The sequence below is a fragment of the Eptatretus burgeri genome, chromosome 8 (assembly GCF_056783735.1).
Source record: "Eptatretus burgeri isolate ZD-2024b chromosome 8, Ebu_testis_v1, whole genome shotgun sequence".
NCBI lineage: Eukaryota > Metazoa > Chordata > Myxini > Myxiniformes > Myxinidae > Eptatretus > Eptatretus burgeri.
This window is the reverse complement of record NC_140968.1, coordinates 106,477,418-106,500,386: the sequence shown is the minus strand read 5'-3', so window position 1 is coordinate 106,500,386 and position 22,969 is coordinate 106,477,418. Positions and strand designations below refer to the sequence as shown.

General features: G+C 41.1%; 1 protein-coding gene across 9 annotated transcripts in view; it reads left to right on the top strand.

Annotated features, from left to right (window-relative positions):
* Positions 1-22,434, top strand: part of LOC147022492 (growth/differentiation factor 8-like) — a 79,307-nt gene extending 56,873 nt beyond the window's left edge. For 4 of the 9 annotated variants that reach the window (XM_085893439.1, XM_085893438.1, XM_085893441.1 and 1 more), the window contains 2 exons: positions 8-393; positions 15,914-16,449. In XM_085893439.1, the coding sequence (XP_085749565.1) occupies positions 8-393; positions 15,914-16,291 (764 nt within the window). In that variant the 3' untranslated portion in view covers positions 16,292-16,449. Of the gene's footprint in view, positions 1-7; positions 394-11,783; positions 12,877-15,913; positions 16,450-20,720 lie in introns of those variants that run through there. The other 5 variants (XM_085893442.1, XM_085893443.1, XM_085893445.1 and 2 more) reach the window with 5 other exon arrangements.
* The last annotated feature ends 535 nt before the right edge of the window (positions 22,435-22,969 follow it).

The following is a 22,969-nucleotide window of genomic DNA, read 5'->3' as shown; positions in this document are numbered from 1 at the left end:
TCCACAGCTGATCATGATCAGCTGATGTCCCTGAAAATCAAACCAAAATGCTGCTTTTTCAAAATAAACCAGGATATCTTGTCTCGGTTCATCGTCAAGGCTGACCTGTGGATTTGCCTGAAGCCGTTGCGCCATGACACAGACGTCACGGTCGGTCTGACTCGACTGCAGCACATGGAAGACGGGGATCTTGGCCGCGTCCATCTCCGCAGCATCAACATGCACGTCACAGCCAGCGACGTCACTCAATGGCACAGCATTGACGCCAAGAAACTACTGCAGGAAGAGCTGGAGCACCTGCAGCCCAAATGGGGACTCGAGATCCACGCCCTGGATCCGGAAGGGCAGGATGTGGTCATCACCGACCAGACACAGGCTGGGGACGAGCGACTGGTAGGGACTCGATTTACTCTTTTTGATGATACCAATGGTCACTCTTCATCTTCCTTTGAATTCATCTTCACATCTTCACCAGCAGCACTCGAACGATTCCTCTTATTGTGTCCAATCCCTTCACTCAACCTCCTTTCTGAAACACACACTTATTATTTTATTGAACATGTAATTGAGAGTTTCATTTGTTCATACAGTATGTTCCTCAATTGACATGTACTATAAACACCTACTCCCTTAGGGACCATTGCGAGTTGGCCTCTCCCCCGCCACCCCCAATTTTTTTTTCTATGATCTTTAGATGTACAGGGTGGTCACAATGTCTTGTCAACCCTTGTAAAAATTGTGACATTGCCCTTTATGATATTAGCTGACAACACTGAAGGATTCCACAAGATATAACAGACTAGCTGAGCGCCCGCCTTTCGGGCGATCTTGTTCTAAACATGCAACACGTTCTTCCGACACAAACCTTGTGCTACATGATACACATTTACATCCAGAATTTCCATCCTCCCCCTCGTCCCCCCATCCCACCCAAGACCATCGGCAAAGATGAAAACGAATAAATAAATAAACACCCCTATATATTAATTAGGGTCATGCTGATCCTATGTAGCAAGTCTGGATGAAATTGGCCCAGAACTGTAGGAGTAGCACGACAAACACACAAACACCGGTCCATGAATTATAGTGAGGAGGATACAATTACAGTACTCTCTTACAGCAGATGATGTACAAGCCTTAAATGTTCAGGGATCTGTTTGTGCTCCACAATTGTCATTACAGAGAATCACCATGTTCTGGGGACATTTTCCGGAGCGTTTGTGGGGTGATTAGATGAAAAGGAAGTCTCACTGCTTGTTGAAGGTCATCAGTGGTTTTGTAGTCTATGCACATGGAATTTCGTAGTGGTTTGGTGGTGGAATCGTTGCTGGAAGTCGATGTGCACCTCTTCCGTCAGTTTCCCCGCTTGTGGACGGTTGTGAACCCAGACACTGACACAATCCATTGTTCAATGGTGGAATTGCTTGCATCACCCACAGGGCCGGATTAAGGTCTTTGTAGGCCAAGGCCCGGGCCTCACGGGCCTAGTGGTTAATCCGGCCCTGATCACCCATGGTTACGTTCACTAAATCTGAAAAGAGGGGAAAAGGAAACCAATTAAAACTGTGCACACAAAGGCAATGCCACAATCTTTACAATGGTTGACAAGACACTGTGGCCACCCTGGATATACATACATACATACATACATACATACTTTCATAGAAATGCCTTATTTATTTACCAGCAGGGGTATCCGGCGTTGCCTGGTGCTGTTCTAATCCTCTTGGCATTTTGAAGATGTCAAATTTTGTTTTTTCCGATTTTTTTGGGGGGGGGGTGGGGTGGTGGGAGGAGAGATTGGGACCATACTCTGTGCAGAGCATTGGTGATGCCCAAGCAGTCTCCTTGACTATTGGGCACAATCCTGGACAGGTCGCCACTCCGACACAGTATACCAGCATGCTGGTGCTCATTTTGCTGACCTCGGAAGGATGACAGGTCGAGTGAACCCCACCTGGTATTAATTCAACAGCTGAGAGGGATTTGAACTCAGGACCCCAGGATCCAAAGCCCACCATCCTAACCATGAAGCCAAGACCAATTAAGCTAACACAGGGAGGGGGGGCTAAAACACCTCCTACACCAAGGAATGGGGGTAGGGATAATTTAATATTACCTTTCACAAAGTTACAAGAGAGCGATTTTAATAAATAAATAAAATCCATAAAAAATCCAACTTTCCCCACCCCTACCCCCCCCCCCCCCCCGAAACACTCCTCAGCACCCAGCGATGAAGCACTGCAAGTTTGACGAAGATCTGTTCAGCCATCTCCGAGACAAATGTCAACACTCAAACAGACAGACAAACGTCTCTCTTATCAAGAAGTCTGTCGACTTCTTATGTAGGGATGGCCCGGACACTTCATTGGCTCAATACAACATAAATCCTCACTACAACAATGTAAATGTTGTTCTTATCATTCTTCTTATTTTCTAAAAGCCAAACTCAAAATTGTTTGAAGCTACGTACTTGGTTTAAACACCAATCTGCTCCATATTGCAGTGGGAAGATGCATATTGATCGAAATTTTAATGGCTTCAAAGGATTCCAGGAAAGGTACGTAAAACTACATTCCTTTCTGAAGGAACAAGAAGGGTTCAGAGGGGTGGGCGGAACTTCGGCTGTCAAGCAGCCTGATGGGGACGGGGCCTGCTCGACATTTGCTCAAGGGCCAATCAGACCTACACAGCTGTAGTTGACTGTGGAATATTATCAGCGCTGTCAGTACAAGGTAGCGTTCTGGACCCTGTTCTTTTTCTGGTTTTCATCAATGATCTCTCCGACTCTCTGGAAAATCCTCTTTATCTCTTTGGTGATGACTCCACCCTCTGCTGTACCATCCGTCATCCCTCAGACGGGCAAGCAGCAGCTTCTTCGCTCTCTGCATATCTGGGTAAAATCACAAACTGGTCCAACACATGGAACATGTCTTTCAATCCTGACACATCTCACACTCTAACAATGTCTCTCCAAAAGGATCGTCTGGAAAACTCCCCGGTCTGGAAAACAATCCTCTTGAAGAAGTCCTTTCATTCAAGCCTTTGGGTCTCACTATCTGCCATGATCTTTCCTGGGAAAGCCACATTTCCAAGCTGGCCTCCAAAGCCAGTCACCGACTCGGCATCCACCATCGTACAAAGGCCTTCTTTGGTACACCTGAACTCCTGACCACATACAAATCTTTTGTCCATAGCCTGATGGAGTACTGCTCTCTCCTCTGGGCTGGTGCTCCCACCTCTCACCTTTCTCGGCTTCACACTTTGGAAACCAAGGCATTTAGGATCATTGGCATCTCCCGTAATGAAGCCGAGTCTTTCGGTCTCACTCTCTCACCTCAGGCAGGTCAGTGGTCTCTGTCTTCCACCGTCTCCTCTCCGGCCTCGCCCCCCTCCCCCCTCTGTCTGTGATCTGTCCCCCCCCCTCCCATATTTCCACAGGGTGTTCAAGATCCACAGGCAACCCCCTTCTGTTTAAACTGCCAAAATGAAGAATCACTGCTCACCTTCATTCTCTCATTCCTCTTTGTCCCCCACCAATGGAACAAACTCCCTCACCCTCTTAAATCCCATTCTTCCCTCCAGGTCTTCAAAACAGCTGTTCGCCACCATCTCTTGTCTTCCCCCATCCAAAATCTTGATCTGTTCTACCCCTGTTCCTCCACCCCATACCCACCTCCTTCAAATTCCCTGCTTTCCTTCCTGAAAGTCCATGTAATGTCCACCTTGTTCACCCTGTGTACCCCACCCAATCCCTCTCCCTTCCACAGATATCCTCATGCCTGTTCCCTCCTGTTTTGTGCTTCCCTCTCCCACCCCTCTCATACCCTGCTCCCTTTGTTACATGTTCTGTATGTTAGTTCTTATATGAGCCTTGACAACATATACAAAAAAAAATTACTCCCATGACCATTGCAGACCCTGATGACCTGGAATACCAAAAGACCCATAATATCCCCCCCAAGACCCTTGATACTCCTCAGACCCCTATGACCTTCAATACCTCTTTGACGCTTTAGATACCTTCACCCTTTAGACCTTTTCTACCCTTTAGACCCATATAACCTTACGACCTGTAACCCCCTTTATACCCCCGAGACATTAACACCATTTAGACCCCTGACTTGCTTCAGACACACTTTAGACAGCTTGGACTCTTCAACTTTTTAGATCCTTTTTTACATGCTTGAGAGATTAGACCCTTTCAACCCCTTCGACACTCACTGATCTCAGAACATACTATTTAGGCCTTCAGACCATCTAGGACCGTTTTAGCACACGCACCACCCAAACATCTATAGTCGTTTTACAAAATACAGACTATACTTCTTTTCAGCAAGTAATGCGCAAACTCGACCCACTCAGGGGGTGGGACCTCTGTGAGGGGTTAATAAAGGAGCTCTTGTCACGTACAGAGCCTATAAAAAGTGTACACCCCCTTTAAAAAAATTCACCTTTTGTTTCCTTGTAGCCCTGGGATTAAATTACATCAAATCAGACTTTTTACACCTTTATTTACACGTCGTAACCCACAACTTCCAAACGAAAAACAATTTCTACTGATTTCAGAAAATTAATTAAAAATACAAACCTAGAATATCTTGGTTGGATAAGTGCCCACCCCCCCCCTTGTAATAGTAATTGTAAATTAGCTCAGGTGTAACGAATCATGTTCAAAATCACACACCAAGTTAATTGGCCTCCACCTCTATTAAATTGTTGCGATTCTGATTATTTCAGAATAAAATCAGCTGTTCCTGGAGGTTTCCTCTGCTGGGTAGAGCATTTCACAGCAAAGACAACCATTCGAACCTGACTCATGATCTCTGTAAAGCGTTCGATTCAGTGAATTGGGATGCCCTCTGGAGGATTCTTGGTCTTCGTGGGGTGCCACCAAAACTGATCGATCTGAGGTCTGAACTCTACTCTGGTACTGAGAGTGCTGTGAGATGTGGAGATACCATCTCTGACTTATTTCCAGTTGTTACTGGAGTTCATCAGCTGTGTGTACTGGCCCCCACACTTTTCAGCACTTTTATGGACTGGATTCTGGGGAGGATGTCGGAGAGATCCAGTTGCGGTGCATCGTTTGGGAATGTCAAGATCTCGGGCCTTGATTTCGCAGATGATGCAGTCATCTTTCTAGACTCTTGGTATCCTTTTGGGGGCCCTCGAGGTGCTGAATGAGGAGTCAGAGCCGCTGGGATTACGGGTGTCTGGGGTCAAAACTGAGATCCAGAATTTAAATGACATCTTGGATGATGCTGACTTGTCTGTACCTGTTTGTGGTGAGGATGTTGAGATCATGGAGAGATTCACTTACCTTGGCAGTGATATTCATGTCTCTGCTGGCTGTGAGCCAGACGTCAACAGATGTCTGGGTTGGGCCTGGGGAGTCATGGATTCACTGGATCATGGGGTGTGGCGCTGCCGGTACCTGTGCAGGACAACAAAAGTCTGAGTCTTCAGGTCCTTGGTGCTTCCAGTCTTGCTCTATGGATGTGAGACTTGGACTCTGACCAGGGATCTGAGAAGGAAACTTAATTCCTTTGGTACCAGGTTTTTTTGGAGAATCCTTGGCTGTCGCTGATCGTACTGTGTCTAACGAGCGGTTGCTGAGATTAACTCAAATGAAATTTGTTACCTGCATAGCCTGTGAGCATCAGCTGCGGCTGTATAGACATATGGCTCGTTTTCCTGATGCTGATCCTGCTCACCAGATTCTCTCAGTGAGGGAGCCTCATGAGTGGAGGCCAATGGGCCGACCACGTGCCTCGTGGTTGCAGCAGGTTGATCGGCCTCTCAAGGAGATGGGGATGGGCCAGGCATCTGCCTGGGGGGTGGCCAGATGGAGGCCCCTGGAGTACCGGCAGAAAGAGGACGCAGCGACGCGCTCCTCCGGCACATGCTCCCATACCTGACCTGACCTGACTGAACCATGAGCACAAATGAGCTTTCAAAAGACCTCCAGGATAAGGTTTTGGAAAGGCACAGATCAGGGGATGGGTATAAAAATATTTTAAAGAACTTGAATTTCTCTTGGAGCACAGTCAAAAGAATTATTAAGAAATGGAAGGTGTATGGTTCCATCAAGATCTGTCTAGATCAACCTGTCCCTCAAAACTATGACCAAGCAAGAAGACTGATCAGAGAGGCCACCAAGAGGCCAATCCATCTATCCATTCATCCATTGGGAACAGACTGTGCAGAGCGTCGGTGCTGCCCAAGCAGTCTCCTCAGTGATTGGGCACAATCCTAGATGGGTCGCCACTCCGACACAGGATACCAGCAAGCTGGTACTCATTTTGCCGACCTCGGAAGGATGACAGGCAGAGTCAACCCCAACTGGTATTGATTCAACAGCCAAGTGGGATTTGAACTCAGGATGTTAGGATCCCAAGCCCACCACCCTAATCATTACACCAACATGAGGCACAAGAGGCCAATGGAAACTTTGAAAGAGCTACATGCCTTTATGGAAAAGATTGATCACTGTGTGTGTGTGTGTGTATGTGTGTGTGTGTGTGTGTGTATGTGTGTGTGTGTGTGTGTGTGTGTGTGTGTGTGTGTGTGTGTGTGTGTGTGTGTGTGTGTGACAATATCCCAAGCACTCCACAAGTCTGGCCTGTATGGAAGGGTGGCAATAAGAAAGAAAGCCATTACTCAAAAAAGCCCACCTTGAGTCCCATTTGAGGTATGCCAAAAACCACTCTGGAGATTTTGAAGCCATGTGGCACAAAGTTTGGTGGTCTGCCGAAACCAAGATGGAACTTTTTGGCCTGAATGCAAAACGTTATGCTTAGCACAAATCCAACACAGCACATCATCCAAAGAACACCATCCCTACTATGAAGCAAGGTGGTGGAAGCATCATGTTATGGGGATGTTTCTCATCATCAGGGACTGGAACACTTGTCAGGATAGAAGGGAAAATAGATGGAGCAAAATGCAGAAAAATCAGAGGTAAACCTGCTGCCCTCTCCAAGAAAGTTGAAATTGGGATGGACGTTCACCTTTCAGCATGACAATGACCAGAAGCACAAAGCTAAAGCTTCACTGGAGTGGCTAAGGAACAAAAATATAAATGTCTTTGAGTGGCTCAATCAGAGCCCTGACCTAAATCCAATCGAAAATCTGTGGCATGACTTGAAGATTGCTTTCCATCAACACTCCCCACGCAACTCGACTAAACTTCAACAGTTTTGTACACAAGAATGGGAAAATATTGCCAAATCAAGGTGTGCAAAGTTGGTGGAGACCTATCCCAACAGACTCACAACTGTAATTGCTGTCAAAGGTGCTTCCACCAAGTATTCACTTTGGAGGTGGACACTTATCCAACCAAGTTATTCTAGTTAGTCAGTTCTGAAAAAAGTGACTTATAAAATGGGGGTTCATGTCCGTCGGTCCACAATCAATCTTTTGATCATTATTCGGCAACCTGTGGTCAAAATGACTTGAAATACTTGGGGAGATGCCGCGGAAGCTCCCCTAATAAAATTTCAGATTTGTCACCAATTGACACTTAACTAGTCTAATCAATTAATCTTCAAAGTCCTAAAACTCGTAGACTCTTCATAGCTTTTGCTTCTGGTTTGGTATAATGGTTCTATGTAACAATGTCTGCAGCTTGTCTGAGCGTTTCTTCAGAATTTTTGTCCAGGAGGAAAGATAATGAGTCTTAATGAGTATGAAGTTCATTAGGGCCGGAATAAAAACAATGAATGTTCATGAGTGTATCCAATATCGATGAAGTCGGAACTGACCAGGGCCCACGGGCCGTATTTTTTTGTATTTTTAATCAATCTGCTGAAATTTGTGGAATTTGTTTTTCATTTGGAAGTTGTGGTTTACGATGTGGAAATAAAGTTGGAAAAAGTGTGTTTTAATGAAATTTAATTTCAGGCTATAAGGTAACAAAAAGGTGAAAATTTTGAAAGGGGATGTGGACTTTCTCTAGGCACTGTACTCTTGACAAAGCACTTTAGAACCAGAAATTACCACACACATTTTAAAGCCATTTTTCCCTGCTAGAGCAGGGGTTAGCCCTGTGAGTCCCATGACAATCTTCTATCATGCTTCCCTTTTTGAGACGATATTTTTTATGGCCAGATGCCTTTCGTGACCCCAACCCTTCAGTCACCTCTTAGGACAAATCAGGATACGGCGTACCTATCCTAAACCGGGGCACACACCGGGAGAACCAGAAATTACCGTTACATCAATTTAGTTCCTTAATTAGCTTCAGCAAAGACTGTACTCCACTTCAAATTTCCCTTCTGTACCCATTTCATTCCACCCAAAAATTGGGGGGGGGGGTGGTGGTGAGTAACTGCTGATGCTTAATGCAACACAAATCCGAAGAATTAAAAAAAAATTCATGCAATAACAATGAAATTCTCCAGCATGTAAACACATTTATAATAACAAGAAAAGAGCAATCAGAGATTGCAGACCTTGCCAGGACTTGTTTTGTGTGGTGTTTGTGTACTGGTGTGTTACGTAATTAATGAGATAAATAGAACTGTCACTTTATAACTGCTGGCAGTAATGACTGAGTACCAAGAAGTCCCGCTTTGACTGGACACCGGACCCTGACCAATGATTTTACTTTTTATTACTATTCATTATTCAATTTAATTTAGAATGGGATTAAAATAAATTAAATTCAAATCAAATGGAAGACCAAATAGGTACGGTCCTGCATTGGAGTAATCAGGAGGAACCCGAACAAGCAAAAAGCAAAGATTAAGTCATCAGGAGGAACCAGGATAGGGTTCCAATTTCAGCTGCTACTCCTCTACCCTCAAACCCATCCAGGCACAGCCAAGTGATCCTCATTCAAAAAATAATAATAATAATAATAATAATAATAATAATAAAAAGAACCCACATCAAAAAATTAAATATTTCTGGCTGCCAGACCATGCATCTGATCAAGTTGAAATTTAAAACATGTATTCCCCATCATCACTGAAGCATAAATTAGAAGTTTCAGGTCAATTTATTAAGCGGTTCCAAAGAAAACATTATTTAATATTTTTCTTCAATCCAATATGGCTGCCAAACCATGTGACCCATGACATATGTGAACCTTTTGTTCCTCATGGATAGGCGGTCATACGTGTAAAGTTTCGTCTCGATCTGTTCAGCCACTTCAGAGAAGATTTTTGAAGGTTTAAAAAAACAAAAACAAAAACAATATGGCTGCTGAATCACGTGACCGGTAATGTCATCAAAATTTTTCTGTGGACCATTTTATCCTGAGATGACCCTCAAAAAATTTCATTCTGATCATATGTCGCGTTCTACATATGCAATTATGATGTCATAATTAAGACACCTATGACGTCATAAAAACCATACATTCCCTATGAGGAGTACTTGCCATGTGCCAAGTTTAAATTTTTTCCTTGGTGTGGTTTCAGAGACAGAGGTCCAAAGTTTTTCCAACATGGCTGCTACACCATGTGACTTATGACGTCATAATTTTCGATTAGAAAAATATTATACTTGAGTAGTTTCTCCAATGGTGAAAATTGTCTCGATTCAACAAGCGGTTGCAGAGAAAAACACAAAAGTTCTGTGTGGACAAACAAACAAACCCTAAAAAAGATGTCGTACAGAGCATGATTCTTGCAAAATCTATAAAACAAATTTGACCTCAATAAAAATTGGTTAATTGAACTCAAGCTCTCTATCGAGTGCAGCCTGTGGCTGCTGGTTGTATCATTATTTGGGACGCGGCTATGCCGCTGATGCAGTGTCCCCCTTACCAGTACGCTGGTGCTTATTTTGCCGACCTCGGAAGGATGACAAGCTGAGTCAACCTCCTGGTGTACTTTTTTAGCTCGCCTGTTCGAAGAACAGAGGGCTATAGTGATACCACTGGCGTGAGCGTCACCGTCAGCGTGAGCGTGAAAATGTTAAAGTTTTTGGTGCAAGTTATTTAGAAGCTTGCCATTCATTTAATATGTGTACAAGGATGCTGATATTTAGCATGGAGGTTCCTTTGGGGTATATTATTGATGTAGTGAAGTTGAAATTAAAAAATATTTTCAAATGTTTTAAATTTTTGACCTGTTTTGAACTTAACTTTTTTGTAGCACATCAACGTTAAAGTTTTTGGTGCAAGTTATTTATAAGCTTGCCATTCATTTAATATGTGTAATAGGATGCTGATATTTGGCATGGAGGTTCCTTTGGGGTATACTATTGGTGTAGTGAAGTTGAAATTAACAAATGATTTCAATTTTTTTAAATTTCAACCTAAGATGGTGTCGAAGCCACCCAATGCTCGCCTGTTTATACAAGATGCTTGCCATTCATTTAATATGTGTACTAGGGATGCAATGAAGTCCAAATGAAATAAATTTTGTTGGTGCACCTTTTTCAGAGACTCAATATTTGTGAAGTCAAAACACTACATATTACGTTTTCTAGCTCGCCTGTTCGAAGAACAGAGAGCGATAGCGATACCCCCGGCGTGAGCGTGAGCGTGAGCGTGAAAATGTTAAAGTTTTTGGTGCAAGTTATTTCCTTTCTTATGTTTTTATAAGATAAAACTATTTTTTACCGATTACAATATACAAATACATATATTGCTTTAAAATTATTTGGATCAGACCACTGCAATGCTTTATAAAAAATATTATTGGACGAGTTTTTTAAAAACGATAAATGTATAAACAGGCGAGCATTGGGTGGCTTTGACACCAACTCTCTAGTTAATTCAGCGGCCAACAGGGCTTGAACTCAGGACCCTTGGATCCCAAGCCACCACCTGAACCACTAAGCCAACACCAGGCTTATTGAACTTGATGACCAAATATGCAAATCCTCTTCAAATTTCAAGTCAATGGGATGAAAATTGAGGATTTTAGAAATACCACATCAGTTGTTGACCTTTGGCCTATGTTGACCTTTTGACCTCAAAAACAATAGGTTTCTTCCTTTTGACAAACTCTCCCATATGGTGAGGTTTCATGAAGATTGGTTTAAAATTGTGACCTGTAGGCGATTGACAAACAGACAGACAGAATCGACTGACCAATAAACTTGAAAAATCTTCTATTTTGCAAGTAACAAACAAAGAAACGGCCAGACCCAAATGCAAAATGTTCTCCTTCGGCGAGGGTAAAAATTAAAGAAACAAGAACTTATTTTATTTTATTTTTTAATGCAAAAAGGATGTCAGGATGTTCCTCCAAAAGTATGTAAAGAAGGTAGGGATGGTCACAAGAAATGATCATATGAAACAATCCCCACATCTTTCTTGAAATAATGGTTGTCCCGACACAATACACAAACTGTGTGTGTGTGTGTGTGTGTGTGTGTGTGTGTGTGTGTGTGTGTGTGTGTGTGTGTGTGTGTGTGTGTGTGTGTGTGTGTGTGTGTGTGTGTGTGTGTGTGTGTGTGTGTGTGTGTGTGTGTGTGTGTATGTACAAGGTTATATTTAACACACACACACACATGCACAGTTTGTGTCTTGTGTCGGGAAAACCATTATTTCAAGAAAGATGTAGAGATGGTTTCATATGATCATTTATCGTGACCATCCCTACCTTCTTTACAGACTTTTGAGGACCATCCCACCATCCCTTTTGCACTTTTTTAAAAAACGTTTTTATTCCTGGTAGTATAAGTAAAACGGTTTTTGTTTTGTTTGCTTGTTATTTGGCAAATATTGTTTTTTGTCAAGTATGTTGATCTGTTCTGTTAGTTTGTTTGTCCGATTGCCTACAGCCCAAACCGCTCAGCCGATCATTCTGAAACTTTCACAGATTGGAGGCACCTTCGCTGCAACAGTCAAGCGGAAAAGTTTCACGAGGTCAACATTAGCGATTTCTAAAATTGGCACTTTTCATCAGATTGACTCGAAATTTGAGCAGGATTTTCATATGAGCTCACTGAATTCAACCACCAATTATTTTGAAGGTCAGACGGTCAACACAGCTCTAATTTCTAAAATTGAGATATAGGGGCAAAAACCACATATTCAGTTGTGGCTAAAAATATTGACACTCTTGCACGTTTTTCAAATAACTCACAATTTTCTCTAAAAATAAGTTGAAATTGACAAAAGTATTTTGTCTCCACAATTCCTTATTTCTCTGTTAATATTATAGAACCTTTGTTTTTGATTCAGAGCTTAATAAATCCTTTTAAATCAGAAATAAAAATAAATGACATTGACAAAATTATTCACACCCTCAACTTACTATTTGGCATCACAGCCTTTGGACAAAATAACTGCAGTCAAGGGCTTCCTCTATCCATGAATGTGCTTCCAGCACCTCTCTACTGGCAGTTTGTCCCACTCTTCTTGTGCAAACTGCTCCAGTTCTCCCAGATTTGAAGGGTGCCTTCTCCCAACTTCCATTTCAGATCTCCCAACAGGTGTTCAATGGGATTTAGATCTGAACTCATTGCTGGCCACTTCAAAACAGTCCAGTGTTTTGTCTTGAACCATTTCTGGGTACTCTTTGAAGTGTGTTTAGGATCATTGTCCTGCTGCAATGCCCATGACCTTCGACGGAGACCCAGCTTTCTGACACTGGGTTGAACATTGTGCTCCAAAATGCCTCCTTGGTAATCTGATTTCATACACACATTGAAGGCATCCAGTGCCAGAGGCAGCACAGCAACCCCCAAACATCACTGAACCTCCTCCATGTTTGACTGTGGGAAAGGTGTTCTTTCCTTTGAAAGCTTCATTTTGATTTCTGTAAACATAGAGATGATGTGCTTTCCCAAAAAGCTCTAATTTGGTCTCATCTGTGCACAGGACATTCTCCCAGAAGGACGTTGGCTTGTTCACGTGTGTTTTGGCAAACTCCAGTCAGGCTTTCTTATCTCTCTCTCTCTCTCTCTCTCTCTCTCTCTCTCTCTCTCTCTCTCTCTCTCTCTCTCTCTCTCTCTCTCTCTCTCTCTCTCTCTCTCTCTCTCTCTCTCTCTCTCTCTCTCTCTCTCTCTCTCTCTCTCTCTCTCTCTCTCTCTCTCTCTCTCTCTCTCTCTCTCTCTCTCTCTCTCTCTCTCTCTCTCTCTCTCTCTCTCTCTCTCTCTCTCTCTCTCTCTCTCTCTCTCTCTCTCTCTCTCAGCAGTGTGGTCCTCCTGGGTCTCCAACCATAGAACCCCCTTTCATTGAGTTGGCAACGGATAGTGATTTTAAATTATCATACCTTGTTTATGAAGGTCAGCTTGAATCTGTCTGGAAGTTGATCGAGGTGCTTTCTCCACCAGTTGAACAATCCTTCACTGCAATCTTCGATCAAGTTTTCTCTTGTGGCCACGTCCAGGGAGGTTGGCTTCAGTGCCATAGGGCTTAAACTTCCTGATAGCATTGTGTACGGTGGACACAGGAACATCAAGGTCTCTGGATATGGATGTGTAGCCTTGAGATTGTCCATGCTTGGCTACAATTTTGTGCCTGACCTCCTCACACAATTCTCTGATATTCATTCTTTTCTCCATGCTCATTGCAGTACACACAGTGACACAAAACAGCAGAATGACTCCTTTTCTCTACTCAAACTGGTTTAATAAGTGATTTTTATGTTGCACACACCTGCAACTCACCACATTTTAATATTGTAGGTGAGTTCGATTCCAAAGTAAATGAGAATCACCTGCATGAAATCTAATGATGTCTAAGAACTTCTAAAAAGGTGCCAATAATATTGTCTGGGCCATTTTAGTTCTTTGTGAAATAAGGTAAGATTTAGTAATTTTTTTCAGCTTTTTTTGTTTTGTTCCACTGCATACCAAAGCAATACATAGGTGGACAGCAAAAGATTTTTTTTTTAATTTCAACAATTTTCTGGAAGAAATGGTACATTATTTGAAAAAAGTGCAAGGGTGCCAATATTTTTGGCCATGACTGTAACATGATATCTCAAAAAGTTGTGGATGAGTTGTGACAAAACTAGGTGGATGAGTTGATTAGGTGACAAGAACAAGCCAATTTGATTTTGGTTAAGGTCCGGATTCAGATTCGACCTTTCATTGGGATCCAAAATGTAAACTGTTCAGCCTAGCGGAGGTATGTGCTCTACCAAGTGCCATTCTACTTTGTTCTGTTTTCCCAAGTGTTGCTCTATGAGTAATTTTTCATTGACTCATTGATTGATTGTCTTGATGATTGTGAACATCGTTATCGAAAGTCACTGTCTGCATTTGTTGATAATAAAGATCCACAAATGGTTTAATTAAAAAAAACTATAAACATGTAAATTATTATCAAAAGAACAATTGCTGTGGTTATAATCCGATGAACATCCTTCCCAACGATGAACGAGAGGAAGAACCGACTGACGGAGATTTTGATGCTTGTCATTCGACAAGGAGACCTACACAATCGGTTGAAGTGTTCCATCATCCAGTGTAAGTTGCCATGGTCCTGTGCATTACACTGATCATCAAATTGCTCAAAGCAAAGAACTAAATGAGACCTCATTCTCATGGGCCCTGTCTTCAATCATTGTTTACTTCTAGTTTACCCAATCTTATCAGTAGACTCATCAACATGACATGTACATATATATATATATATATATATATATATATATATATATATATATATATATATATATATATATATATATATATATATATATATATATATATATATATATATATATATATATATATATATATATATATATATATATATATATATATATATATATATATATATAAATATATATATATATATATATATATATAAATATATATATATATATATATATATATATAAATATATATATAAATATATATATATATAAATATATATATAAATATATATAAATATATATATATAAATATATATAAATATATATATATATATATATATATATATATATATATATATATATATATATATATATATATATATATATATATATATATATATATATATATATATATATATATATATATATATATATATATATATATATATATATATATATATATATATATATATATATATATATATATATATATATATATATATATATATATATATATATATATATATATATATATATATATATATATATATATATATATATATATATATATATATATATATATATATATATATATATATATATATATATATATATATATATATATATATATATATATATATATATATATATATATATATATATATATATATATATATATATATATATATATATATATATATATATATATATATATATATATATATATATATATATATATATATATATATATATAAATATATATATATATATATATATATATATATATATATATATATATTACTTTGTGATATGCTTTATGAACACATATTGATGCAACAGGACATGAATATAATGGGTGCTGAGCCGATCTGGAGATCAAGGGCTGGGGACAGATCCATAAACATGCACAATGGTTGCAGAGTCGAGAGGAACATGATACAATAAGTGCAACCTTCAGATCTAGTGACTGTCACCATCTTTTGCAGATTGGTGTTTACCTACTTGGTTGTTTAGTGGGTGAAATGCATATACATTTTAAGCTACTGCCCATCAACCCCATGGCAGGCTATGCCATCCTCAATGGTTTGGCAAAAGCCACGATTTAGAACTGCTCAAACAAACAGATTCAATCTCAATGAAACTGGGCATCTCAATCACTGTTGGTGCTCAATCATGCACCACATCAGAAAGTGTTTGTGTTTTTCCATACAAGATGAACATTAAGGTTAACGTTAGTACAACCTTTTTCTGAATGTTCAATGTGAGGCAGTACTCATGGATATCTACCTGTACAGTATAACACTTCATACCAAAAGGTCTCGGTCAAATTCTACAAGGATGCACGAGTACCTGTCATTCACGATCATTTGCAATGATTCTTTGGTTCCAACCACTCCCTACAGAAACCGTTCCTCGATCTGGAGTTTGCGGAACTGAAAAAACAGGTGAAGCGATCTTTGAGTCTTGACTGCACTGAGGCTTCAGGTGAGATGCAGTGTTGTCGCTACATGCTTGTGGTGGACCTCAATGCTATCGGCTTTGACTGGGTTATTGCGCCCAAGACCTACCAAGCGTACTACTGCACTGGCCTGTGCAACCAAATGTCTTTGCAAAGGTACCCTCATACGCAATTGGTGAGTCGAGTCAACGCCAATGGTTGGGGACCATGCTGCTCTCCAACAAAGATGTCAGCAATCTCCATGATCTACTTCACCAACTCGCAAAATATTATGAGCAGAAAAATCTCCGACATGGTGGTGGATCGTTGCGGTTGTTCCTGACTTTTGAAAAATGACTTGGCAGGGGTCCATTTTAGCAATTATTAACCGACCGGTGGACACCCAGCCCAGACAGATTGTGTTTTATTGAATGACACATGAATATAATCCGATAAAAATATGAAGATGTTTTTGCACTAAGAATAAAGCGTTGCTGTGGGCATTGGGTATGTTTGCACTAGGGCCAAGCAACATGACAGTTTATAGCCAAATAGAGGTCAGATTTTACCAAAGTTGGGACGATCCGTCCATGCTGTTAAAGGTCGATGAATGACATTGACCGATTGTCGTCCTGAGAAATAAGATAACGTCTTCAATAGAATATACAAATCGTTCCTATAATGTTGTGTTATAGGACTACATTCATTTAAAGGAAAGGATCACACTTTCCCACCGAATTACCAAGCCGTGGAAACAGCGATGTTTGGTGTCCATCGAGCCCCCTTCTATATAATCAAAGAATATTCATTTTATCCGTGGCGATATTACACCATGGTATTTCATTGCACTCTGTTTTTAAACTATGAAATCAAGAGAAATGGGCAGGTGACATTGGCCCTATCAAGCATGCAATATGGAAAATGATTCGCAACTTGTAATTTGATCCATTTCCACAAATAGTCCTCTCTGACACACCGTGAGTACGAACGGAGGAGCATCAGCATTGCAAAAGAAAGCGCATATCGTGAACAACGGTGCATGACCTGCTGCGAGCTTGCGGATTGAAAACGATCCTTATCGTTCGGCCGATTTATACCTTGTGCAGAATTACACAAGAACGGCATCGCAACCTTCTCACATGACATCATTTGACTCCTTTGACGCATTACATTTGAAACCTGCTCGAGTCATCCTGATTTCATGATTAATGCAATACTTGGGTACTTGCAAAATGAGTAGGTACACTCTGCTATATTCTTGTATTAATCTGTATCAAATGAACACATCATAAAGTTTTCAACATATGTGTAGATATATTATCTGGGAATCATTTTATTGAGCATCGTCGGGTATTCGTGCTGAAGCTTCATCGAGGGGCTTTTGAAATTGGACCTGAACTCTTGTTTATAAAAAAAAAAACAATTAGTCATATACCATAAAGTGGGGCTACTTTAAATACTTTTGTCACATTTTTACAATTTCATGGAGAATAACACTAAATATATCCATAAAAAGCAGTTTGTGGGCTCGATAATTACCTTTATTTTGCACTATTTAAACTTGGAATATATTTTTTAGCAAATATATAAATATAAATATATACGTATATAATATATATATATATATATATATATATATATATATATATATATATATATTTATAAACACACTGTATATGTTTTTTGTTGTTGTTGCATTCAAAGTTACCCCATGGTTGGGACTACTTTGAACAACATACAAAAACTGCAGTTGCTTTGAAAATAAAAATGCATTTAAAAAATGTATATCTATTTATTGCCCACACTTGAATCAACACTAATCCTTTTGACTATGACTTAAATTAATGCATCTGTATCGTCTGGAGAAATTATTGGAGGGTTGCAGCACAGTTCGACCATTGTTAGACAAGTTTGAACAAACAAACATACGTATGTCAGTCATGTCAATGGGAACCCCTCATGCTGAAACAGCTATCATGTGATCCACAAGTACCGCTTCCTCCTGCTCACCAAGTGCTGTTCGACGACCCGGTTTGCTCTGCAGTTTCCCATTCGTTTTGTGTGATGTCCCCAATGAGATGTCATATTTCTTACTCGTTTTCCTTAAGCTGAGATCACCGGATTTTTCCTGTCCTCACGGCTTCAGAGTAGCTCGCATACTTGAGGGCCGTTTGTGCACTCGAACCGTCTTTTTGGGAAAGTTATTTTCACCTGAAAATATATTCATTCAGTTTATTGTTTGATTGTATGACCTTTAAGCATACTTTAAATAAGTTTCAAATCATCCATTTATGTCCAAGCAACATGAAATGTATTATAGCATAATGATGAACACTGTTCAAAATTACTGCAAAATGTGTTCAATGTTGCCTAAGATATTCTAACTTATGCTATCACAAAACTATAAACTACAGGGAAAGTTAGTGTTGTACAGATTTTCACAACCAATTAATGTAAGGTGTGGTTACATGAAAGGATCTGATGTCAATACACATACCTTTTGAGGAAGTAGAAGTTTGCACAACAAAATTTCTACTAAGTTCAGCCTCCTCCTCCTCCTGCTCCTCCGTATGCAGCACAAGGCTGCAGGTAGTATCATCCGCTCAGGGTGCAGCTGTGCTGCTGATGCAATGCTCCCATTACCAGTACCCTGGTACTCATTTCACCGACCTCGGAAGGAGAGGCCGAGTCAACCCCACCTCGTTTGATAGGTGTGGATCATCAAGATGGACATTAAAGTCCACAGAATGAACCTTTGCACTGAATCCCTGGACGCTTGGATAAACAATCAAACGTCAAGCGCCTTGAGGATCTCACCTGGGCTCACCAAAGGGTAACCGCTCATCATCTAGGTTCAGAAGTGAACGTTTGTGTTGGTCGGGTTGAGTGTACCATTCAAACCTCAAGAGTTGAAGTCAGGGTCAAACTTGAACCACCCTTGTATATCTCAAAATAAGTTTGTTTATAATGTAAACATTTGTTTGTTGGACCCCAAACTCAGTCCAACTCATCGTAAGAGTTTCCTTTCCCAGGAGTGAGCACATTTGATCTGGGTACTCGATCTTTAATTGTGGCGATCATCAAATTGAAAGGGTCTTCCTCAGTTTGATACAATTCTTAATGGTGATGCTGATCCTCGCACTTATGAAGGGTTAGCAGCTTCATCAAGATTTGGAGAAGCTGTTAGGGGTAAGGGTAAGGGTAGCTGTTCGGGTTAGGGGTAGGGTTATCTGGTTCATTTCCAAAACCCAGGAATTTGCGGTTCATGCCAACCTGGTTGGTTTGATCTGCAGCTGTTGCTAAAAATTCCATTGGCAAGTGTGCTGCACTCCCAGCAAGATGGTCACCCGATAACACATAAATCCTCCAGCTAAAGCGCCGTTACTTCTCCTGAAATACGTTTCACGTCCACCTTTGATAGGAAGGAAGAACTGCAAACACAGGTCAGAATAAACATACGATGTACTGTAATTATTATGGTCGTGGTGAACTTGCAGCACCACTCAGCCACCGTCTCGATTTCCTTCTCACACTTCATCATCAGTTACTGCTTTTGGTTGTCTTTCGAATTGCTCAACATTGTCCACAACTTCGATATGGAGAGTACGAATGCACAGTTTCTGGCTTTACCGATTGCTCAGGCTGATGGCGTTTTACACTTTTAACAATATCATGGAGCACTTTTATTAGTTCTATAGTCAAAGCACAATAATAATAATATTAGCACAATAATAATAATAATAATATGAGCACAATAATAAATGTTTCAGTGGCAGAGATGTTCCATCATCTTTGAATTGCTGACTTAAACAATAAATCAGTTATTTACAGCTTACAAGATAACTTACAATCTATGCACTTGATGTCAAAAAGAGTACTCAAGAGTCCGTGCTTTGTCCTTACCATACATCACGTGTGAATTATGGCAAATTATACCGATGGCACTTATTGTGGTTTTACTGAAATATCATTCCGTGCATTTACTCTTGGTGCATGCAGTACGTGATGTCAGACATCACGTTGTCAAAGAATGAACGTTTGGACATAATTTATAATGACATTTTTTAGACAAGTTAGAGTGATGTGAAATGATTAGGAGTCGTCTATTTACTATGTACGCTCATGTGGCGGATTCTGGGACCCCTTCCTCTCACATGTATCCTCCTTACACACTCATCCCCTTCCTCCCACACTAGGCTTCTCACACACTCCTCCCCTTCCTCCCACACCTCGGCTCATTACACACTCCTCCCCTTCCTCCCACACCTCGGCTCATTACACACTCCTCCCCTTCCTCCCACACTAGGTTCCTCACACACTCCTCCCCTTCCTCCCACACCTAGGCTCCTTACACACTCCTCCCCTTCCTCCCACACCTCAGCTCATTACACACTCCTCTTCCTCCTACACACTAAGCTCCTTCCACACACCTCCCACATCTAGGCTCCTTACACACTCCTCCCCTTCCTCCCACACTAGGCTCCTTACACACTCCTCCCCTTCCTCCCACACTAGGCTCCTTACACACTCCTCCCCTTCCTCCCACACTAGGCTCCTTACACACTCCTCCCCTTCCTCCCACACTAGGCTCCTTACACACTCCTCCCCTTCGTCCCACACTCCTCCCCTTCCTCCCACACCTAGGCTCCTTACACACTTCCACTTTTGTCCCATCTCCAACCAACCTTTTCTCCAGAATCCTCCCTCACTTCCCACTGTGACTCGGTGAAGATAATTGTATAATTTTTTGTGATCCTTCCGTGTCCTTTCAGGTTCCTACTGTCACACAATAATAAATGTTACCGTTGGGGGACCGTTGCATCAAGCTGCCCTTCCTGCTTCTTCTTCTTCTTCTTCAATTATTCGGAAAGACGACCTTTTAAAACGGGCATCTTTATAATTACCGGACACAAATTATTGCTCTAAATAAATCCATTAGCTTTCCAACGGCACCATTTTTATTATACTAGTACGTGCCCGTACGTGCAAGCCCCCCCCCCTGAAAAAAAACAAAAAAAAAACTTTCAAACCACCAGCCATAAACAACCACACAAGCCGTTCCTTCACTCTCGCGTGCCCATACGTGCGTGGCCGTACATACAAAAAAAAAACTTTCAAACCGCATGCCAGAAACAACAACCACACAGGCCGTTCCTTCGCTCCCGCGTGCCCGTACGTGCGTGGCCGTACGTGCAAAAAAAACTTTAAAACAACCACACAGTCCGTTCCTTCGCTCTCGTAAACGACAACTGGATTGGGGCATTGTGTTTATCTATAAATGCGCATAAGAAATCGAGAAATTATTAGAATACATAACAGCAAGTCATCACTATCCGGAAGTCCGTACGTTGTAACCCGTAATGGGGAACGCGGCTGAGGTTCTCTTCCCCATCGGCCACGCCTATGCAGCAACGTGTCTTGTCATTGGTTGGTAAATAAATGGCCGCAGCAACGTGTCTTGTCATTGGTTGGTAAATAAATGACCATAACTTGGGAAGCACTTGTCTGATTAATATCAAACCTTTAAAAGGCACATCCTCAGGTCCCCAGCAATATACCTGGCAAGTTTCAATGACATTGGACCAGTGGTTGTCGAGAAACAGCGGTCGCAGACACACACACACACACACACACACACACACATTGCTGGAATTATAGATAGATGACAGCAGGAATGGCTACTGCTTCTTCTTCACTTGACAGATGGATGGACAGACACGTCTCCTTTTGGTAATAGCAACCACCATTCTCTTCATTCGTGAAAATGGTCTCATTGCCACCTCCCACCGGCAGAGGTCAATAGTGAAACCAGTTGCACTATTCTCCATGTCCAGGAGAAAACCACAAGTCGTGTCCCCATTCTCGCCAGGGTGGGGGAGGTTGAGGGGATTATTTTGTGCCCATGACCTGACCCTGGGTACCCTGAGCGAGTCAGCAAAGTTTTATGGGGATTGGCGCAGACATCTTGGATTCTATAATTATCAGACACACACACACATACAGACAATCGTCTTATTTTATTGTGATAGTTATATTTTTTCATTTCCCCCTTCTCCCCGTGTGTACGTAATAAATAAATGATCCCTCAGCATGTTCCAATATGGGATGAGTTAATTATACATGCACTTTGTGCTTGATGGTGATATTTACTTGATGAAGAATATACATTTATTGTGCTATACTATGTGATGTGAATTGATTATTTCACACAAACGATTCACCTTTGTGTTTGTCTGTGATGGAGGCAGTTTGTAAGTCCTGCAATGGCTGTGCATGTGCTTTGTTGGAGGACTCCAGGAAGCAAACTAGAGAATCCTACTGGAACATGGGGAATACTGTTTGCATGCCCAACTCCCTATTCACACTTGTACACCTCTAATGAATCCTGTTTGAATGAATGTACGGCTGTGTTGTGGTTCCTGTGAAGTTGAAATTTTTATTATTACTCTTCAATAAACAACCACAATGCGAGGAACTTTATCTCCAGCCAAACTTGTCCATTGGATAATTCTTTGGTTAAATTATGTTTTTATTTTCAGAAATGACATAGAGCAAACAACAGGGGTGCATGTAAAAAGTACATCATTCCAAGTTAGCTACCGCTCAATGGAACAATCATACCTCAATTGTGATGATGAACGCTTGTGTGTCATCATTTGCATGCACAATGGAGGGTTTGTACGCGTGATGTATGGTGGAGGATAACCGAGCTACTGTTGGTCCTTTCTACGAGTTACTCACACAGATCCAATCTCTATCTCTATCTAATCACAGCTTCTATGTCAAAATCTCGACATTGCTCTCTCCAATCACAAATCAACTGCAAGAATCAAGAATGAACCCTATCAAGAATGATCCGAGCAAAGACCTTGCCCAGCACTGAGAGCAGCTTCACCCCTTGGTAGTTGTTGCAGTCCTGGCGATCACCCTTCCCTTTCCAGAGAGGGACAACAAGGCCCCTCTTCCATTCTGTTTGGATGATGCCTGTGTTCTAGGCAGAGCATAGAACTGCATGCAATGA